The 18,779-nt window shown below is 38.8% G+C and overlaps 1 protein-coding gene across 1 annotated transcript in view; it reads left to right on the top strand.

The window, feature by feature from the left end:
- The window catches only part of si:dkey-92j12.5 (multiple PDZ domain protein), a 34,217-nt gene extending 21,159 nt beyond the window's left edge, over positions 1-13,058 (top strand). The window contains exons 22-42 of the mRNA XM_035659665.1: positions 89-199; positions 595-660; positions 1,080-1,151; positions 1,669-1,768; positions 3,057-3,265; positions 3,682-3,773; positions 3,857-3,986; positions 4,215-4,307; positions 5,382-5,456; positions 5,545-5,886; positions 6,203-6,286; positions 7,820-8,013; positions 9,063-9,210; positions 9,339-9,410; positions 9,666-9,789; positions 9,911-9,954; positions 10,241-10,363; positions 10,859-10,963; positions 11,584-11,687; positions 12,314-12,437; positions 12,912-13,058. Coding sequence (XP_035515558.1) covers positions 89-199; positions 595-660; positions 1,080-1,151; positions 1,669-1,768; positions 3,057-3,265; positions 3,682-3,773; positions 3,857-3,986; positions 4,215-4,307; positions 5,382-5,456; positions 5,545-5,886; positions 6,203-6,286; positions 7,820-8,013; positions 9,063-9,210; positions 9,339-9,410; positions 9,666-9,789; positions 9,911-9,954; positions 10,241-10,363; positions 10,859-10,963; positions 11,584-11,687; positions 12,314-12,437; positions 12,912-13,058 — 2,559 coding nt within the window. The remainder of the gene's footprint in view (positions 1-88; positions 200-594; positions 661-1,079; positions 1,152-1,668; positions 1,769-3,056; positions 3,266-3,681; positions 3,774-3,856; positions 3,987-4,214; positions 4,308-5,381; positions 5,457-5,544; positions 5,887-6,202; positions 6,287-7,819; positions 8,014-9,062; positions 9,211-9,338; positions 9,411-9,665; positions 9,790-9,910; positions 9,955-10,240; positions 10,364-10,858; positions 10,964-11,583; positions 11,688-12,313; positions 12,438-12,911) is intronic.
- The last annotated feature ends 5,721 nt before the right edge of the window (positions 13,059-18,779 follow it).

Raw genomic sequence — 18,779 nt, 5'->3', positions numbered from 1 at the left:
ACGATAGGACAATCTCCTACATTAGTTGAAAGAGTGGAGAAAATTGTCTTTTTGTCCAGTATCTATTGGGTGTGTTGATTTGTCCAAGGTGTGTGGTGTGGACCTAAGAGATGCCAGCCATGAGCAGGCGGTGGAGGCCATCCGCAGGGCTGGAGACTCTGTCATCTTCCTGGTCCAGTCCGGACAACAGAGATCTCAGGTACTGCATTTCAGAAAACAGCCAAAAAAATAGCTATTTTTTCCTGACTTAGAATCCACTGTGCAATATATATATGCAAGTATGCATATGTTACATTGTGTACCATTTGAGTCTCTTGAGGCTCCAGATTCCTTCGCACTGAATTTAAATACTCTGCAAATGCAAAGGTGCAGTCTATATTCTCACTCCAGAAGTGTCAGAAATCTTGCATGTGGGAGTTTGTAGCATCACAGTATGATGTCCTCTGGAAACAAAGCCTATTGAACAAGAGTATCTTTGACTGAATATTTAGTGTCATATAACAAAACATATTGGATGCACTATTTGAAGCATCTCTGTCTCACAGCCATATAGACATTCATCTGCCTACTCTACATCTTGATTTTCGCCCACAGTCTCCTATGCTTACCAACCATGAGAGACTAACTCCAGCACCACAGTCCAACTCACACAGCAGCAAGGTAACACTGATCTACTAGATACTCTGAACTTCACATTGCTGTTCTGAGATAAAATGGTGGCGTACAAATTTACTCCAGCCTTGAGATAATGATAGTATAGTATATGGAAGTAGAAGAAGTATGGAAAATTATATTCACTGAAATGTATAGCATTTAGATTCGTTTAGAACAGATGACAAAATGTGAAATCATTTTTCTCAGTTTTTGTTCCCACACAGTTACTAATGTTTATCTGTGTATGGCTGTAGTGTATAGAGAATGTTATGTATACACTATATTATATATAGAATGATGAGTCAGTAACACCTACATGATATTCCAAAAAGAATGAAAGAGCTTTTAAGGTTTTTTTAGGGGGGATTGCTGTTTTGATGGTAATGTGTATAGGACTATATATGTGTTTCCCCTCATGATCGTAGGACGCAGAGACTCTCAGTGGTCTGTTCCTTAGTCTCTCCCCTACAAACCCCTTCACTCCCACCCCCTTTAAGGTTGGTACATTGTTGTGCGTGCATGTGGGTGTGTGTGTGTGTGTGTGTGTGTATGTGTGTATTTGTGTGAGTGCTATCATGGGTATGCAGCATCTTAAAAGCTGCCTTGCATTAGCATTTGCACTAAGCCAACTTCCAAAAACGTAATTAACGTGCATATTTGTAGATAGAACACTTGTAGTTCAAAGTCCCATGCAGCTACCTTGTTTATTTAAACCCTTTGTTTTTCTCTTTGGTGGAGATGCATAACTCTCTAAATAGACAGTGCATTCTTTTGAAGTTATTTTTCCTTGCACTTGTAAGGTGGTTGCAAAATAATGCATGATTCTGGTCATCTTTCATGTTATTTTTAGCTGACATTAAAACCGTGTTTATTAATTCATCCTGTTCGTCAGTTTTTCCTCACTGCTACATCAAGCACACTGAACAAGCCCCAGGGATAGTCCAACTCATGCCTGAAGGACCCCTGAGGCATCTCCAACTTTGCCTGTTCAATAATGCAAAAACTTCTCCCAAGGTACCTTCGTCGACATCAGATAGAATGGATTGGAGAAGCCCCATAACTGCCACCTCACCAATCACGATGGCAGCTGGAGACGAGGATGACACTGGCTGGAGTAAGTCTGCATCATAAAGACGTCACACATACATACACAGGGATCCTCCAAAGCCCCCAGGAACAGGAGCGGTGTGGCAATATTAGTCTAGTGGCCACCGTCACACAGTGCAGATCACATGATTCCCTCTGTTCCATTAAGACTTTGTGCTATACACATCCATTATAAAATAAAAAGCTAAAGAAGAAAATTCTAAAATAAAAATATCATGAGTGTCACACATTCAGAAATTACTTATCACAATTTTAAATTACTGAAAGGTCCATTATATGCTATGATTATTTTCATGCCATTCTCATGTGAAGCCAGTTGGCCAGGCCCGAACTACAATGTGAATACATTATGCATGTTTTTTCTGTACAGTATGTAACTTTTAATTTCTCCTTTGGCACAACAAAAAAAGTTATTTAGTTGTATCCATTCTTTGGTTTGCTCAATGCACATATAGTATTAAAAGTGCCCTGTGGAGTTTTCTTTTAAACAAACAACATTCTGTATACAGTCAAAATCCATTGTGTGAGTCCTTGAGGTTTAACAAATGTGTATAATGTGTTTTCCTCATGAAACATATCCAAAGCCAATTTTTGTTAAAAAAATAAAAATAAAAATCTGAAACCTGTGTTTTTAACATCAACATGTCTGCTAGCTAGCAGGCTCAGCAGGCTCTTTCGTCACTGTTACTGTACTGTTATGTTTGTTGGCATGGTACCGCCTCCTGTAGATCAGTCAAATAGCATGAAACTGTTAGCAGGAATGTGTAACATGCTTGTGTACTTGTACTCGTAAGAAAGTCTATGCTTGACCATGCTTATATACATATATTTAAATCTGAATCCTGCAAATATTTGTGTGCATACACACAAGTCAATACACACGAATAAAGACATGCACACAGAGAAATATTAATAAGCACACAGAAACCCACAATCACCTACATATATATAATTAGTGTCATGTTTTTTAGTGATACAGTACATGCCATGCACTTACACACACATACCTCTTCTCTTGGCACAAGCATGCACACACAAGCCCCATATAGTCATACTGTATTATGTGCATTATACAGAAACACAGACATCCTTCACATTTCCCTCAACATGACTGACATCATCCCTTCCAGACAAATTGCAGCAACACACATTCACACAAGCTCCTCTAGGGTGTAATGCTTCCTCTCCACATGAAGTGTCAGTCATTACATGTAGCATCTCACACTTTTTTTTGGCTTACCCGTCATATCCTCCTCCTAACAGGCTCCCGTTTGTTAACTCTGCCTCTCTCCTAGAAAAGATGCTTCAGCGTTATGGCAGCCTGTCTGGGAAGCTCCATATGATTGAGCTGGAGAAGGACCCTGCGGCTCATGGCCTGGGAATCAGCCTCACAGGGAACAAGGATGGGTCCAGGGCCCGCATGAGTGTCTATGTGGCGGATATAGATCCTCAGGGACCTGCTGGTTTAGATGGGAGGATATGGATTGGAGATGAGCTACTGGAGGTAAGGAGGAAAGTGAATTGGGACAGTAAGGGACAGGATGGTTGAGATTAACAGATGGGAGGGTTTTCAGGGGCAAAGACGGGTTGGTGTTCTAAAGAAAGACAACATATCATAGTCAAAATTGGGAGCAGCAACCGGAGAGCAGTGGGTTGTGGGTAGGAGGGGTGGATGAGTGGAAAGTGTTGATAACCTGCACAGTAGATTTATTCGACACATTACCATTTGAAGGCTGGCTGCTGCTGGGCTGGATTCTTGCAATGAGCAACCGTGTAATAGAGAAGATGAGGAAAATTAAGGTAGAGGAGCAACTCAGAGGGGGAGGGAAGTGAGAAGAAGATGGCAGACTAATGTTGAGATGGATGGGATGAAGTAAAACATCAATGAGGCGATAGCACATGACATGATTTTTCTTCTAGATCAACGGTCAGATCTTGTACGGACGGAGTCACCAAAATGCGTCCACCATCATCAATAACGCTCCATCTAAAGTCAAGATAATTCTCATCAGGTAGGACATGTCGAGGGATTTTTTCGTGGCCTTTACATTTCTCCCAAATTTTAACTTATCAGGATTTGCTTTTGTTGTACTAGGAATAAAGCAGCTATGGCTCAAATGACCCAGGGATCCAGAACAGAGTGTGAGGACACAGTCGACTCCCAGACAAGCTCTGCAGAGCCTGGAGGATTATCCACAGACACCCAGCACATCATCCTACCTCAGGTGCAGTATCATCAGTAAATCTTGGCATTAACCATTGTCAGGCCTCCGGCTGCACATGTCTCAGTTCAAGCAACCAGTTGAGTGGTATCAAACTACTTACTGTAGCAAAAACAGTCTTGATACTAGAGAAAATGATAGCAAATACAGATCTTATATACAACACTGTTTATTAGCGTTGGTAACTCTTGGTTCAAAGTTTTCCTTTTATTTTTTTCAATCCCCCTCCAGGATCACGTCGGTCTTGGCCTCTGCCTGGCAGAGGAGGAGTCAAAGGAAGGAGTGGTGGTCAGGTCCCTGATTCAGCACGGCACTGCCAGTAAGGTGTGACATCATCAGTAGTATCATCATAATTACCATCATCTTCCTCAATAACATATATATGTGCATGTATATATTCTACTCTCTTACCTGTCATATTAATTATTATTAATAATAGCTGTCATAGTTTGATTTTAGTAGAAGCACCCTTGTCAGAGTGTTATATTACATTATTAGATTATTATTACTGGTACATTGAGGTGTAAGCAACTGTAAGTTATTGATTGGAGCCAAACTACTTTATCCATTGTTGGATATACCTATAACAATGCATCTTATTTTTTAAGCTGGTCAAATGTTTTATATATAAAATCTTGATCTTGAAAGTAACTACATCTGTCAAAAAATTTTGTCAAAGTACAAATTTGCCTCTGAAATGTAATCAAGTAGAGGTATAAAGTAACACAAAATGTGAATACTCAAATACAAGTAAATGTAAATGTACTTTACATTCCACCACTACATTTTATCACAACCTCAGTTTATTTTACACACAAAATAAATCCAGTCCAAAATAAATTTCTGAAAATAACCTTGCCCTTATTTTGTTTCTCAACCATTATTCTCTTTATACTCTGGGTATTGTTTTTGTATTTTGCATTTCTTCTGACTGAGATGACACAGTGACTTGAGCCTTCATCACAGTACACCTCATCCTAGTCATTACTTTAGAATGATTTCAGCACACAGGTTGCATGTAATTTCATCAGATTTTCTATCAAGCCTCAATAGCTTGATTGTAACTTTGGTAATCAATAATCTATCAGAATAACGAGGCACACATGAGCACCACATTACTGTCCAATATATGACGCTGTAAACTGTGATGTGATGGCTCTAGGCTCTCGGTAATATTTAAAGCAGATTAACTTTGAGATGATGGTTCCCATGTTTTAAAGTGATGTCGGCATGTACTAATAAGCTTTCATGTAGGGCCCCAGGCAACAGGCATTCAGATATTTGTCCAGAGGGTGTGTTTGATTTTTTATATCACTTCCTCCCCAACCTTCTGTTACATACGCTTTTATGCATTTTGCTCATCTTCCATTTTTTATTCATGTTTCTGTGTGTGTTAAGGATGGCAGGATAAAGGTTGGAGATAGAATTGTAGCAGTGGGTAATGAAGCTGTGGCAGGACTGTCAGTGGACAAGGTACAAACACACAAACACACACACAATACACACTTCAAGGTCAAGCTGATTTAATGATTTATGACTCACCTGTCTTCTCTGTATTCAGGTTTCCAGCTTGATTCTCAAACACCGGGTCACTGTCAAGCTCTCCATCAGCCGCTCCAAGAGTCTCTCCTCCTCATCTTCTCTACCTCCCCCAACATCTCTTTCCTATCCTTACTCTCTGTCTCCTGCTTCTGCCCTAACCCTCCCTGTCTCCTCCTCTTCTTCACCTCTTAATACAATGCAGACCTCTCCTACAGGGCGGTCTGATTGGCTAGGATCAGCTCCCGCAACGTCTGACCCCCTGAGCTGCCCAGTCGTGGCTGGCAGGGAAACCACCATAGAGATCTGTAAAGGAAATGTAGGCCTTGGCCTCAGTATCGTAGGAGGATTTGACACTCTGCTGGTGAGAGCAGCCGGTTGATATTTTACATCAACATTTTCATTTAAACACTGTTTGGCAGAATAAAATAAATTTTTAATCATTCTAAATATTCATGATTTATAGCATGAAATTAGGCAACATGGGCTTGTATAATGCATATGCACAGACATTGTGAGTGAAAGAAGTTAGGCTGTATTGTGGAAATAGCTTTTTAGGCTTTCTATGTTTTATAAAATAAGTAAATGTTGTTGGAAATACTAAGCAGTGCACTTTTGATTACATTTAGCTGCATTGGATTCTCAGTAATAATAAAAGTGTTTTCTGATTTTTACACCAGGGGGCAGTAATAATCCATGAAGTAAACGATGGAGGAGCAGCACAGAGAGACGGAAGGCTGCAGTCTGGAGACCAGATATTAGAGGTATTATGGGTACACACAAAGATACCATAATATACACATTTGACATCAGTCAAAGTTTTTATCCAAATATATTTTGATTTGATGGCAATTGATTATAGTTAGGTCATAAAACTTAATAAAACTCTAATGGTATTGCCCCATATTGTTTCATTTTTTCCCAACTCAACAACTAAGAACTATTTTTGTGGGCTAATGAATATTAATTTTACTGATCAAAATTAAAGGCTTGTGTTTTTATTTCATCCCTGTCCAACAAATGCCATGTATGTAATTTTTTTTATGTTATACATATATGACTTTATATTATTATAATGTTGTTTAAAGGTAATATGTATGGAATTATCTTACCACTAGATGTTGCACTAGAGCACCAGCATCTCAGAACAGACTGCATTGACAAAACCAGTAATTTTACCCAGCAGATAATCATAAAACACACTTCAAACCAGACAGAATAAAATAAAAGTCACTAAAACAGTCTTTGTTAGCGTTTCCAACAATCATAAATGTCGGTTTGGTCGAAATAAACTAATTGGCCAAAAATAGATGAGAAAATAGCCACTACTGATGTCATGTATGATTGTGTACAAACGCACCTGTCAAATTATGTCCTTTTTTTTTTTACACTGACCTATTATGCTCATTTCCAGCTCTGTATTCTTATACAGAGACTCCACTAGAGTAGCTTTGCATGATTCACCCTTTGTAAATCCTTCATTCACTGAAATAGATGAAAAAAACAGCAGTTTAGTCAATCTCCTTAGTTGCACATGGGGGGACTCACATGCACTAACATGCTTTGCAAACAAATAACAGAAAATAAAATAGAATGGGATAGCAACACAGGCAATGGGTCATGACGTTCTCTGCTCAGGACACCATTACTCCACTATATCCTCACATAGCAAATCGTTTCTTGTTGCTATATATGTTTAAAGTTTTAGGAGGATCTATTGGTAGAAATATAATGTAATATTCAAGGATGTGTTTTAATTAGTCTTTTATCACCTGAAAATAAGATTCATTGTGTTTGCGTTACCTTTGAATGCTGTTTTTATCTACATAGGGAATGGTTGGTCTTCCACAGAGGCCACCATGTTAAACTGCCATTTATTATAAGTGCATTAACATTAGTCAACATTTCTGTAAATGTGCCAGTTCTGGCCAGGCTTATTTTAAACTGTAGTCCTTAAGCAAGATGTTCTAAAACCAATGAAGTGACAGGTTCAGAAATACAAACATAAGACAATAAGATGCTGAAATGACAACAAAAGCAGCAAAATCAGTATGCACAACACATTGCATAAATCATACAGAACAGGAAGCATTGATTGTTGAAAGCAATGACATGTAGATTGCTTGTAGATTGATGCTACGGCCCTTAATGTAGCTATTTATCAAGATAAAGCACTCTTTGTCATTAGTTGTAGTGAAATCCATTTGTCGTTTGTGATATAAATACAGTTACTCAAATGTCTTCTAACCCCCATTATACAACTATGGCCTGTGTCCCTCTCTCTCACTTCCTCCTAGGTAAATGGTATAGACCTGCGGCAGGCCACTCACGATGAGGCTATTGGCGTGCTGCGTCTCACCACCCAGCGGGTTCGCCTGTGTGTCTTCAGGCACCAGGAGGCCTACAGGGAGGAGGACCTGTGGGACGTCTTCAGCCTGGAGCTGAGGCCTCGTCCTGGAGAGGGGATTGGGTTCACCACTGTGGGGAAGAGGTATGTTGATAATGTTGACTAAAAGATGAGGATAAATGTTTTTTTGTTTCCTTCAGGTACATATAACCGCATTTTACCATACAGTAGGTTACCGACCGTTGGACCGACAAGTGCCTTGCATGGTAGCTCTGTCGCCATTGTTTTGTCAGTGTGTGGGTGTGGATCAGTGAATTCACAACTGAGGACAATTGTAAAGCGCTTTGTCCGTTAAGATAGAAAAGACCGATTTAAATGCAGTCCATTTACCTTCTACCATTTCACCTCTTGCACCTTGTGAAGATGAGAAATAGATAGGCCATAAGTTGGCCATGCATTTATTGAATCATGCCACTACTGTGGACCTAAACCAAACATTTCAGGCTGGATGTGCGAGTATAGCTGCTTTTATTTGCCTGCTAATCATTCAAAATATGAAAAATGCTTTGAAGCTCAGTTTAATATGGCTAAAAAGTCAGAAATTCTTTCAGAATCTTTCATATTTATATTTAATTTAGTATCAGATATCATTCACTTTCATACATGCCAGAAGTGATTTTTTTAAAATATAATGTGTTTCATGGTATTTAAAAAGAAACTTTTGTTTTGCTCTTTTGTTAATTGATCCATTTCAGAGAGAAAAAAAATACTTGTATCCTTTTATTTAGAGTACTTTCAAATTTTGTAAAGGTGTGTAATAATGACATGCCTTTGTATAACAACTATACTGTAAAGGTAAACTGTGAGAGTTAGGGGTCAGGGACCCTGTAGCAACAGGGATCATTACTGTAAAAATAATGTGTGATAAACACATAATGAAATCACACACTGTTACAGCATCCAATCCAATAATCACCATAAAGGTTAGAGAGCCAGGCCACAGGGTGACACTGCAGGGAACACACAGGACACATTATTTCTGAAGAGTTTAGGTGCAGATTGACATGCAGCTTCATGTATTTACTCAATCCAGTGTGACATTATGCAAAACAGCAGGCTTAAAGGTTGCATACTGTAATTCTCTCTATAAGCGTGGAATAGACACGTTTCTGACCTCTGTTTTCTTCCAACAGTAATGACACGGGCATCTTTGTGTCAGACATCATCAGAGGAGGCGTAGCAGATTCAGATGGCAGGTTGTTGCTAGGTGACCAGATTCTGTCAATCAGTGGGGAGGATGTTCGTGCAGCATCACAGGAATATGCACAGAAGCTTCTACAGGTCACACACATGGACACACAGGACACATTTACACTTACACATACAAAATCTATAAACGAATTAGTAGTGGGTTATACATTTTCTTATGGATTCATCATCTTATGTGATATGTGTCACTTCGCTCTTAGAGTTGCACTGGAGCGGTCCAACTGGAGGTGGCTCGTTTTAAAGCAGGGCTGCAGTACTCACAGCGGAACCAGGTAAACTGGTGCCCATGGCTGTTTGTGTCTAACAACAAATGTCTGTCTAATGATAGTCTATCAAAGAAAATGTAAAAATGTATTATCAGGTGTTTGTTATCAGGTTATGAATTTACCTTTTTTGATTTAGCTATGATTTCTATTGTATTGAGAGTCCAGACTTTCTTTAACCAGCTCAATCCCTTTAATATTGTCTATAATAGTTCATCTATTACTCTTTTAAACTATTTTAACAATAGTAATTTGTGAATTTAGGAGTACTTTAAGTTTTGTTTTATCCAGAGCGAAGACTCCAACTGTTCCACACTGACCCCCTCAAGTGGATGTGATGCTTCACTCAGCCACCAGAGGGAGACAGATGACAAAACAGGGAGCTACTGTGAGTGGCCCTCATGTTCTGAAAGCATTTGCTCTTATGATGGTTAATTATTTAGTGGAAATAATTCTGTTATGACATTTTCAGTCTGATTATAATGCATAATATCCCTCCCCTCCCACAGCATTTCAAGACTACCCTGACATCAGAAAAGTATTAATACAAAAGGTAAGGCAGAAAATCTCGAAATAATACTCAATAATTGTTATTATTAGTGCACAATACAGCCTTGGAGAAACTGACTATCGATATTTTGAAAGAGCTTTTGTTCTTTTACCTCGAATAACCAACTCCTAATTAGACATACTGTGTATCCATTACCTCCTTACCTGGCTGGACCCCAGGCTTACACAACATTAGGTGTTTGTGTCATGTGCTGAATCTGCCATGTGATTCACAGGCAATGTCTAACATGTCTATAATGTGTGTGTGTGTGTGTGTGTTGTCACCACAGGGTCCATGTGACTCCCTGGGCATCAGTGTAGCAGGAGGAGTGGGCAGTCCCCATGGCAACGTACCTCTTTTTATTGCTACCATGGATACCAATGGACTGGCTGCCAAAACACAGCAATTACAGGTGGGGAGTGTCGTTATACTTGCCTGTGTGTGTGTGTGTGTGTGTGTGTGTATTGTGTGTGTGTTGTGTGTGTGTTGTGTGTGTGTTGGGAAAGACCTGTTATTGTCATTGCATCATAAGGACTCGACTCCTGTATGGGGTCAAAAAGTCAGTGCTCACATTGTTAAGCATTTATTTAAGTGTAATGACTTGATCTTAGGGTTAAGATATTTTTTTACGGTAAAATAAAATTGAAGCACACACAGATGCATATTAATTAGCATATTACAAGATGCATATTAATTAGGCACTGGCAACATAAGGGTTGCAATAGAACGGGTAAGCCTACTTGATCTAAGTTTACATAGAAATATTGTGTCTCAAACAATATCATAGACATATTAAAAAGTTAAAGTAAGGTAAGGGTTGGGGTTAGTTGTGTAGTGCTATGTCTCCAGGAAGTAAATGTTCTGTAAGTCAATAAAAGTTACAAGTTTGTTTGTATGTCTCAATCAGACAGGAGACAGGATCCTCAGTATCAATGATGTGTCCCTGGAGGGAATGACTCATGTCCAAGCTGGAGTCCTGTTGAAGAACGCCACCGGAACCATCAGTCTGCAGGTAATGTCACAGTGAGACATACAGCAGTTCATCTATAATGCCTGTGAGGCACACAGTTGCAATAACATCAGCAACTTTAAGTTGAGTGTTGTTGTCACTTGCTTCCTCTAGGTCATTATTACTCAGCAAGATATAATTTAACATAAAAAAAACAACTCAAACTCAAAGTGTTTGACAAGGAATAAAAATGAGATAGTTTATAGTTTCAGTCATCTATTCATTATCAGTGTTTTGCATTTGAATGCAATACTGTAATTTTGAGACAAAAGTGTGTCTGGCACTGATTTCACACTGTTTGTCTTCATGTTAATAAGCCTTCAGAACGATTTTTGTTGTAAGAGAGAAAAAGAGGTATTTGTAAGGAACTGAATGTCAATTGTTCTTGACAAGTACACTGTGTGTAAGAAAAAAGAAAAACTTCAAACAGATTTATATTTGTATTACTCCCTCTGTATTAACATGAAGACAATCATGGCAGTTTTATTACAGCAGTAGGATTTCAGATTATTGTCCAGCTAGTTCATAGCTGACTCAGTTAAGAGCTTTAGAAATATGTTTGTCTATCTCCATTTTTACTTATTAAAAAAACTTTGTGAAACTTTGTATGTGTGTATATGTAGGTGACAGCGGGTTCTGGAGTGTGCAGCACAAAGGAAAACAATGATGTGCATGCCCAGTCATCAGGCCAGTCCGAGAGCCTGCCCCGCTTTCACAACAACCTCCGGTGAGGATCGGTTTCCTGACATTCGCCTGCTGTTGCACAATCTTACTTTGGTTCCTTTCTTGGTTATTTAGTGAATAAGGACAAAGCCAGACACTGGTCCTACTTGACAATAATGAGAACCTGCAGCCTCTTTGTGAGAAGCATTGGGATGAATTTTCTTTTGACCACAAGAAGCTGCAGTGTTTCTTGTATTTTGTTTTGTTTTCAATTGATTTTTAGGTTGTTTTCATCTAAAAATGCCACAGAACAATTTTTGTATTTAATTTCTTCATGACAATAACACTGTTTATTCAAGAAACATTGGTAAATATGTCCTAAATCTGCTGCAACCCTTTGTGCAAAGCATGCAACCCAACCCTAAGGTTAAATGTTGTATTTTAATTCTGAAAACAAAAGAGAATTCTGGGATTCACAACATTCACACCACCACACACAAAATACAGCACAGTAGAAATTCACCTATTCACCCTTTTCTCACCTATTGTCTGTCCTGGTGAGATAAGATACTCCTTTCACAGACACACACAGACACACACACACTGTATATTTCAGTTGCAACACTTGCTCTCAAAATCTTGTACACTTGCAGGCCCAGCAACAGATTGTTTTCCATTCTATTTCTGCAGTGCTCGCATGTATAAGACCATCACTCTGGAGAGAGGCTCATCAGGCCTGGGCTTCAGCATCGTCGGAGGGTTCGGCAGCCCGCATGGAGACCTGCCGATCTACATCAAAACCGTCTTCAACAAGGTGAGAGAACCACCTCCAGGGAGAAATCTTTCCTGGGGAACCTGGGATTCAGAAATGTAATCTCAGCACAGCATGGAGTTCAGTTATACTAGCAATGTCTGTGTGTTCGTTCATATAAGAGACATGGGCACAAAGGTAGGATGCCATGATTATAAACCTCAAAAGGCTTAAGGCATTAACAGCTGGTGAATGAGTAATGATTTAAATATGCTATAACTTTCTATATATACTATAATTCTGAGTACATCATTGGTTAAATGTGTTGCACCCTTTATAATGTATTGTAATAGTGCTATGTTATTACATTTTACATCTTGTTTAGATGTTTAATATCTTAAACAGGATTAAATTTAGAAAGACATTTCTTTCAGTGATTACAGTCGTGTTTTTGTTGGGTTTTGTCTGCATCTGTCAGTGTTGTGTTAACAGTGGAAACACCTTATAATCTCTGATCTGCACATTTGTGTTCTGCAGGGGGCGGCCATAGAGGACGGCAGGCTGAAACGTGGAGATCAGATCATTGCTGTGAATGGACACTGTCTGGAGGGCATGACTCACGCTGAAGCTGTGGACATCCTGAAAAAGACCAAGGGAACTGTAGTTCTAACTGTACTCTCCTGAGACACAGCACATCTTGTGTTATCTCTTTCAGTCTTTGCAAAGTAGCCCATAAAATAACGTAGCTGCCTCCTGTAGGACTGCAGGATCTGTAGGATCTGAGAAGGCAAATGTAAAAGAAAAGTAATATTTGTTTAGTTTAAAATCCTAAAAAGGGTAGAAGTGTAAATTTATCTGTATTTAGTTTGGGGAAGCTACCTCTAACTGCACACACAGCCTGGGTTTACATGCACACAGTATTCCCAATATAAACTCATATTCCTATAAAGGTGTTGTTTTTTTAACTAATGTATTTAAGTTAAATGAATCCTAATCACGAATGTCTCTATATTCATATAAACAGAATATTTTTAAATGACCATGGAAGTGATGCTCGTCGAAAACCAAAGCACCACAAGCTGATATTAAATAAGCCAATACCGCAGTGTCCCAATTGATGTCTTAGTTATCCTGTTCAAGGTATTTTAAATATAGTTATGCATTGATATGCGTCATTGCCCACGTAAACACACTCATGAATAAATTACCATCCACCGTACATATGAATACATTAGAAATATCTCTCAAGAAACCAGGTTACATGTATTTACTGCTGTTTCTAGACTTCTGTGCATTCAGAGTTAACTACTGTGATAAACTCCTAAGACCCAAAAAACATGCCAAGTGCTTCTGCCAATCTTTTGTATGGCAATAAGGTTTTAGGACATTTGCTTTAAAAGTCTTTTATTCTTTACTTTCATATTCTCATCATTAAATGGGTGTCATGATTGCTTGAATAATCAATGTATTGTGCGTGACATGTTGATAATTAGCAATGATAACCACCTTATGTTAAACAGGTAGAATAGGAAAAAAATCTAATTTTGTTACATCTGTTACAAGCAGCTGTTAATACCAGTTACTTTAAATATCAGCTGTGCGAGATTTATTTATTGATTTATTACTGTTTTCATAATCTTTAACTTCATCAGTTTGTTTTTTTTAGGACTTCCAATAAGTATTGTTACAGTTTAATGTGCAATCTTTATTTAGAAACCTTCTCATACCTGTTTTATATGAATTTATTTATACTGTGATATTTATGATTTCTTCACAGTCAATTTATTTCATTTATGTCAGTAGTCCTGAGAGCCACAACACAAACACACACACCTGTGTTTGGCATTGTGTAACTGTATAACTGAATGTACTGTAAGTGATCTTATTAAATGTTCATTTGTTAGAGTTTTGTATACAAAACTTTTTATAGTTCAGAACCTCTATTATTCTGCTCACTTACTTCCCGGTGTACCTCTGTCTATATAATGAGGGATGACAACAACACAGAAGTCTTTCTTGTTGTCTGATTCTTTGTGATGTCTCTCCCTGGAATAATACTGAGTAGGATAAGCCAGTGGATATCACATTGTTTGACTTTCAAAGCCCACAGATGCAGACCAGAGAGAAGTATTTGAGAAAATCTGAGTTTCCTGAACTGTTAAACAAGGACGTCTGTGCCTGCAGTTAAATTTTTTAAGGATGGATGCGAGAATTTTTTGGCATTTTTTGCATATTTTTGCATCTATTTCCAAACCAGTGAGCTGAATTTTGCCTTGGAGATGTTTTATTGCCGTGGTTATGTTCGTTATCCCCCACTGTTTCTCTCTGTCTTTGTCAAACATGAATACATATTCAGGATCACTCAAGTTTAGTCAAGGTGCCAGGATGAAGAGTGCATTCATACAGTATATCATGGGATGACAGGGCAGCACTAAATCACAGAGTAAGGATTAGAGTGACAACAGTAGAGGAGAGGTGGATTAGCTACAACATCGTACAGAAAGCTGAAGATATTAGGACAAAGACATTTTCAACCCGAGTCAGAGAAACGCCAACGGGGTGTAAACCTGTGCCATTGTTTTATAAATGCACAAAACTTTCACTTTAATTACTGGAGTTACTGGTGACAACTTGACAAACAATACATTTGCACACAAATGTCTCATTTAGGAAATAGAAGGTATCTGGGGAAATTCTGTCTGGAGCCTCCGCATTAATCAAAGCCATCTGTTCATATTGCAAGCTTTATTGAAACCTCGCCATCGCAGGCTGGTTTATCCTTCTCCAGATGAACGATTGCCTTACCTAAAGGCTGGCATGAAGAGGGTTTTGATGGAGAAATGTCCAAATGCTTTTTGTGCATTTAACTGGGATGTTTTCTAGAATATAATGCTTCTCCTTTTGTGGAGAATAATGCTCCTATATCTTCTACATATTTTGCATCTAAAAACAAATCTACATATTTTAAATGCTAGATTTTTATCATGTAAACTTCAATGGATTCAGCTCTTGTGGGAGAAGCAGGGGGCAGATCAGATGCAATGACATCTCCCTTTCTGCTCTTTCATTAAGCAAGAAAACTGATCTGCTGGTTTTCACAAGCAGGCTCAAATTCCCTTTCCTTCAAACATTTATGAGGAGTATGCCAGCAGGCCACAGGCAATGGGAACTTCTCCACTGCATGGCCCTTCCTACCATCTTTTAAAACTTACAATGGGGCCCATCTATGTGATTGCAAAACTGTAATGTACTTTTTTACCATTGAGAATAAGATGACTTTCATAAGAGTACACTTGACATGAAAGGCACTAATGATCCTCTTTCCCAGGAGGGTAGTAGCGGCCAAATGACTGCTCTGTGTGTGACTGTCACATCTATCTATATTAATAAATCCACAGGATTGTGTCTTTTTGCTGTCAGTGTAACCTGCTGGTACAGAGAGAACAGCCAACTGATGATGGATCCAAAAAATATCTTCTTCTTCTCCTCCATCCATTCCCATGAGATTATTTTCAAGACACCAGCCTGCACTGCAAAAATGCCGATCCTAAGTAATTCAGTCAAGTGCTGAGCATTAAAATCTCTATTTCCATAAGATAAAAATATCCTGACAGGCAGATTTGCTGTAGCCACTGTGCATACTGTAGGTCTACAGTAGTTACAGTAAATGAAAGTTATGAATCAGTTTACAGTTCATACAAACAATGAGCTGGACTGATGGGAAATTTGCAGGAGAGAAGCATGCATATCTGTGTTATGCTGTTTTATTCAGTGGCTTTGCCTGAAGCAAGAAATAATTAGATACAGTCATGCAGTTGGAGTAGAGAAGCACCGCATGACATAGAGCATCATTTTGTTATGAGTTTTAAAACCACTCCATCTCATTAAAACAGGAATCTGCCGATCAAATAATTCCACTATTTTCAGTACAGATTATTAGGACTTTTCACTCCTTTATCAAATTTCCTTTCTCCAATACACATATGCATATGTATGTAGCGATATATATAAAAACACTGTGTCTTAAGCAGCTCCTCCACCCCCACATGATTTTGAAAAACCTGAAAATGTTTTTTTTATTTGTGATATTTTCCCCTGTTTTTCTACATGCTGGTGTAAACGCTGTTTTTCTATAATTGTTACATTTACTCATGTTTTTCTTAATTTTCCTCTTCCTAAAAATTGTCAAATTTAAGACACCAAGTCTACAAAAGATGTTGTTTTCTGTCTTTTCAAAAGTCACTATGTGTAACTTTAAATTATAAAAGGTAAACTGCACATCAGCCCCCTAAAAATATCCAGAACAGTTCACAGAGGACGTGACATCTCTGTCGTCAATAGCAGCCCAAGCCCTGGCTTAATCCTTAACAGATGCAACATGGGATCATAAATACATGCATGCTGGGTGATTGCTATTGTGCATAATTACACCAATTTCTGAGAGACTCCAACTCAAATGCCCAAAGTGGCCTTTACTTGCAGATGAAGAGGTCAGGACAGGAGAGAGGAAGTAGCCTATTTATCTTTTATGCAGTGTGCAGTTCAGAACCAACCTTAGCAACCTAACCTGTCAATCATAAGGCAAGACACGTTTTTATATAAAAATGCCCAGTTGAGCCAGAATCCCAGCCTTCAGGACAGGACCATGACCTTGACACTTAAGGCGTCACTTCTGGGTGTGTTCAAGTTCTCCAACCTTCCCAGTCTTCTGTACTGCTGTAAACAAATGTGAACAGTGTGTATAATGTATGTAGCAGCTTCAAGGTGACATTGTCTAGTTAATGGTGTATTTTGCTGGGTTAATGTTCCAACAAGAGTTAAAAGGTTAATGAGGGTTTTATGTGGAATTTATATTGAGTTTTTAAGATCATATAACTCGTTGTTGAAGCTTTCTGTTGGTCTAGCAAAACTGTCTGATCTCATTCAGCCCGACCTGTAATTCCCTATGTGCAGCAAGATATTTTGGTCTTCATTTACAATTCTAATTAGCATAATTAGAGTTAAATATATGGACTAATGATCGTGGGGAGGGGGGGGGGTACACGACTTGTAAATTGAATTGTCTCCTGTCGCAGTAATGTGTTATATCCACATGAGGGCGATCTATGTGCTGTTATGAAGACATGGACATTGCATTGGCTTGATCTGATCACTGGTGAGAAGCAGCATTACATCTAAGTGGTTTAATAAGTTTGTTAGCCTCAGGCTTCAGACAAGCAAATTTGAGCCTGCAGCAAAAGGCCTCTAGTATTAGGACCCTTCTGTGTTCTGTTCATATTGTAAAGCATGTTATATACACAGTTCCAAGCCTAGATTAAGTGCAGAATGACGCACACTCCAACCTGCTGCTGACCTTCTACCGCTCATCCATCGAGAGCCTGCTGACATACTGTATCACAGTATGGTACGGGCAGCTGCACCGTTGCAGACAGGGAGAGGGCTTCAGAGAGTCGTAAAGGCAGGGCACAGAAGATCACTGGCTGCCCTCTCCCCTCCCTGATGGACATTTACACCTCCCGCTGCCTCAGCAGAGCTAAAGCCATCACCAAAAGACAGCTCCCACTCTGGCTTTGACTGTTTGACCTGTTGCCCTCAGGTAGGCGCTACAGGTGCATTAGGACAAAAACAGATTCAAAAACAGCTTCTTCCCAAAAGCAATAACCACCCTGAACTCTCACATGCACTGATTTCATAGTCCAACCACCCCAACCCCCGGACTCTCTTCAGTCACTATTACTATTATACACTTACCATACAATGTGCAATATCTTACCATACAATGTGCAATATCCCATGCCATAATGTGCAATATATATATATATATATATATTTAACATCTGTATATAGCACCATATTTATTTTACAAATGTACACACTCCTCAAGACTGTGCACCTTATCTCCCTTTTTTTTGCACTATTACTTATGTCCTATGTTTATGTTTATACTGTATATTTTTATATTTCTTACACTGTTTTTTTTTGCACTGCTATTGGAGTTGGTTTTTAATCTCATTGTGTATAGTGACAATGAAGGCATTCTATTCTATTCTACACAGTTAAACACGAAGATATGAAGGTTGCCATTCATCTTACAGAACTTTGTCTGCATGAACTTATTTGCAACATGTAGCTGGGAGCTGAAAAAGGGGACACTGTAGGGGAGAAATAGTACCTTATATTGTCTACCAATAGCAATTTGCCGATTCATTAAATGCTGTGCTGCTCCAGGCAGCCTGACCTGTTGGTTTCTCTCTTCTGCTGTATGTGTCAAAAACAAAAGATCTGCCAGACTCCGCCAGCATTTATAGCAAATACACTGACATAGACACACAGATTCTGGGTTCAAACCCAGTTCAACTTTATTAGAAGAAGTAAGGGAATAAAAAAAAAAAACTGAAACAAAAT

This window comes from Morone saxatilis, unplaced genomic scaffold (assembly GCF_004916995.1).
Source record: "Morone saxatilis isolate NCDOM2014 unplaced genomic scaffold, NCSU_SB_2.0 Contig17, whole genome shotgun sequence".
NCBI classification, from domain to species: domain Eukaryota; kingdom Metazoa; phylum Chordata; class Actinopteri; family Moronidae; genus Morone; species Morone saxatilis.
The sequence above is the reverse complement of the archived record's forward strand: the minus strand, read 5'-3'. Positions and strand labels throughout refer to the sequence as shown.